This window comes from Bison bison, unplaced genomic scaffold (genome assembly GCF_000754665.1).
Source record: "Bison bison bison isolate TAMUID 2011002044 unplaced genomic scaffold, Bison_UMD1.0 scf7180017853903, whole genome shotgun sequence".
In the NCBI taxonomy this organism is placed as follows: domain Eukaryota; kingdom Metazoa; phylum Chordata; class Mammalia; order Artiodactyla; family Bovidae; genus Bison; species Bison bison.
Window position 1 is genome coordinate 2,212 of NW_011484476.1, and position 2,632 is coordinate 4,843.

Sequence of the window (2,632 nt, forward strand, 5' to 3'; positions counted from 1 at the left end):
GTGTAAACCCCACGACCTCAGGATGGGCTGACTGCTTCCGGGGGAGCCCCTGCCCTTCCGGTAGCCAGCAGACAGGCCGCCCAGGAGGAGTGCCCCTGTTCCGTCCAAGAGCACCCCTCGAGAGGAGACCTGTAAGTGGCCTGTGTCATACCACCCAGAATTTGTTTCTCAGCTGAAGCCGCTCTCATCCTCTCTCTCCCCCAGGCCCGTGGTCCCCCATCTGTCACCTCTGCCCACACTCCTGTCTGTTGCCGGAAACCAGTCATCATGTCTCATGCTCCAAAGCGACGGCGCTGCGTGCTTGAGGAAGGCAGTGAGGCCCAAAGCGTTCTGGCAGTTGTGGAAGAGGATACGTCCTCATCCTCCACCTGCTCCTCCTCATTTCCCTCCTCCTCCTCTTCCTCTTCCTATCCTCTGATCTCGAGCTCCCCAGGGGAGGAGCTTAATGTTATTCCTGGGCCCCCAGGTCCTTCCCAGGATCCTTCCCAGGGTCCTTCCCAGGATCCTTCCCAGGGTCCTTCACAGAGCCCTCCAAGTTCCTCTCTCTCTCCCACTGCTGTTGCCTCTCCAATGAGCGAATCCGGGGATAGCCCCAGCAGCCAAAAAGAGGAGAGTCCGAGCACCTCTCAGGCTCTGCCAAATGCTGAGTCCCTGCCCAGAAATGTGATTGATGACAGGGTGGCTGATATGGTAGAGTTTCTGCTCCTCAAGTATCGCACTAAGGAGCTGACCACAAAGGCGGAAATGCTGAATGTCGTTATCAAAGATTACCAGGATCACTTCCCTGAGATCTTCAGAGAAGCCTCGGAGTGCCTGCAGCTGGCGTTTGGCGTGGATGTGAAGGAAGTGGACCCCAGCGACGACTCCTATGCCCTGGTCACTACCCTGGGCCTCACCTGCGATGGGCTGATGAGCGATGGGGAGACCATGCCCAAGAATGGTATTCTGATAGTTATCCTGAGCATGATCTTTATGGAGGGTGGTTGTGTCTCTGAGGAGAAGGTGTGGGAAGTGCTGAATGTGATGGGGGTATATGATGGGACAGAGCACTTTATCTATGGGGAGCCCAGGGAGCTTATTACCAGAGTGTTGGTGCAGGAGCAGTACTTCGAGTACCGACAGGTGCCCAACAGTGATCCGGCCCGCTATGAGTTTCTGTGGGGTCCCCGGGCCCACTCGGAGATCTACAAGATGACTCTCCTGGAGTTTTTGGCTAAGATCAGTGGAAGTGACCCTAGAGCCTTCCCTCTGTGGTATGAGGAGGCTTTGAGACAGCAGGAAGAAAGAGCCCAATCTGGGCTTGCCACCATGGATGATACCAGTGCTGTGGCCAGTGAAAGTTCTAGTGCCCCATCTAGCAGCTTCTGCCCTGAGTGAAGTCCAAGGCAGATTCTTCACTGTGTTTTAAGAGGGCAGTCAATGATCTAACTAGTAGAGGGACAGACTAGGGGCAAGGGAATCGTAGTAAATAGCATCTTTGTGTTTCTCTTCCACTGGGGTGACTTAGAACTTGATCTTCTTTTATTTTTTGGCATTTTAAAATGTAGTTACTCAACTAGAAAGTCTGTTATTCTCAAAATCTAGGTTTATGCATGACATTGGCACATTTAGCATTTGTTTTTTTTTTCAGTTTAGAAGAAAGAATTTTGCTATTTTAAGACAAATCTGGAAACCTTTCATTTTATTTGTACTCTGTAATAAGATAAGATGGCATTAGAATAAGAATGTCCTTGAAAATGTGAAAGAACTTAGTAAAATAGAGAAAAAAATTAAGTGGTTTACTTTTTAGTTCTCACTTTTAGTCTATTCTGTAACATTAAGATTTGTACTTGGATTTTCTTAGCTTATTCAAGGATGTAGAAGAAATAAAATAGTAATAAATGAAATCTCTGCTCACTGGTTCATTTATTCCAAAAACCTTCATGGATCCTCCGCTCTGTGGAAGGCCCTGTGTTATCAGTGGGAACAGTGGGAGAATCAGGGCACCCCCACACCTAGAGTGATGGTCTAGGAGCCGCAGTCACACAAGGAAGGTGAAGAGACATCCCCTAGTCCCACTGAACAAGGAAACATAGGGCAGGGCGGTGGGGTTCCAGGAGGAGCCCTCGCGTGTCGGTGCCTGAGCCAGGGCGGTTTGGGGCTTTGGGAAGCTGGGGTTTCTTCTATGGGAGGTGATGGAAATGAACCTGGGTGGTGGCGGCCCTCAGACCTATAGATGGTGTGTCTTGCTGCTGCTGCTGCTAAGTCGCTTCAGTCGTGTCCGACTGTGCGACCCCATAGACGGCAGTTTACCAGGCTCCCCCGTCCCTGGGATTCTCCGGGCAAGAACACTGGAGTGGGTTGCCATTTCCTTCCCCAATGCATGAAGGTGAAAGGTGAAAGTGAAGTCACTCAGTCGTGTCTTACTCTTAGCAACCCCATGGACTGTAGCCTACCAGGTGCCTCTGTCCATGGGATTTTCCAGGCAAGAGTACTGGAGTGGGGTGCCATTGCCTTCTCCGTGTGTCTTAGGAATGAGAGAAAAACCTGGATAACAAAACTGCTCTTGGCATTTCCTTTTGGATCATGGATAAACCATAGAGAAATCACTTCCTGGGGCAAGTAAAGAAGTTGTCCCGTACTCTTGTCCCAG

At 50.5% G+C, this 2,632-nt stretch overlaps 1 protein-coding gene across 1 annotated transcript; it reads left to right on the forward strand.

The window, feature by feature from the left end:
• The first annotated feature begins 267 nt into the window (after positions 1 to 267).
• On the forward strand, positions 268 to 1,377 carry LOC104999908 (melanoma-associated antigen 10-like). The gene is made up of 2 exons (XM_010855535.1): positions 268 to 447; positions 490 to 1,377. Exons 1-2 carry the CDS (start codon positions 268 to 270, stop codon positions 1,375 to 1,377), a joined length of 1,068 nt encoding a protein of 355 aa, XP_010853837.1.
• The last annotated feature ends 1,255 nt before the right edge of the window (positions 1,378 to 2,632 follow it).

Bases quoted from the DNA above. Each gene is read 5' to 3' on its own strand.
- LOC104999908 (XM_010855535.1), top strand. From the start codon at position 268: ATGTCTCATGCTCCAAAGCGACGGCGCTGCGTGCTTGAGGAAGGCAGT. The intron at 448-489 runs GTTATTCCTGGG...GATCCTTCCCAG, and splicing joins CCCCAGGGGAGGAGCTTAAT to GGTCCTTCCCAGGATCCTTC.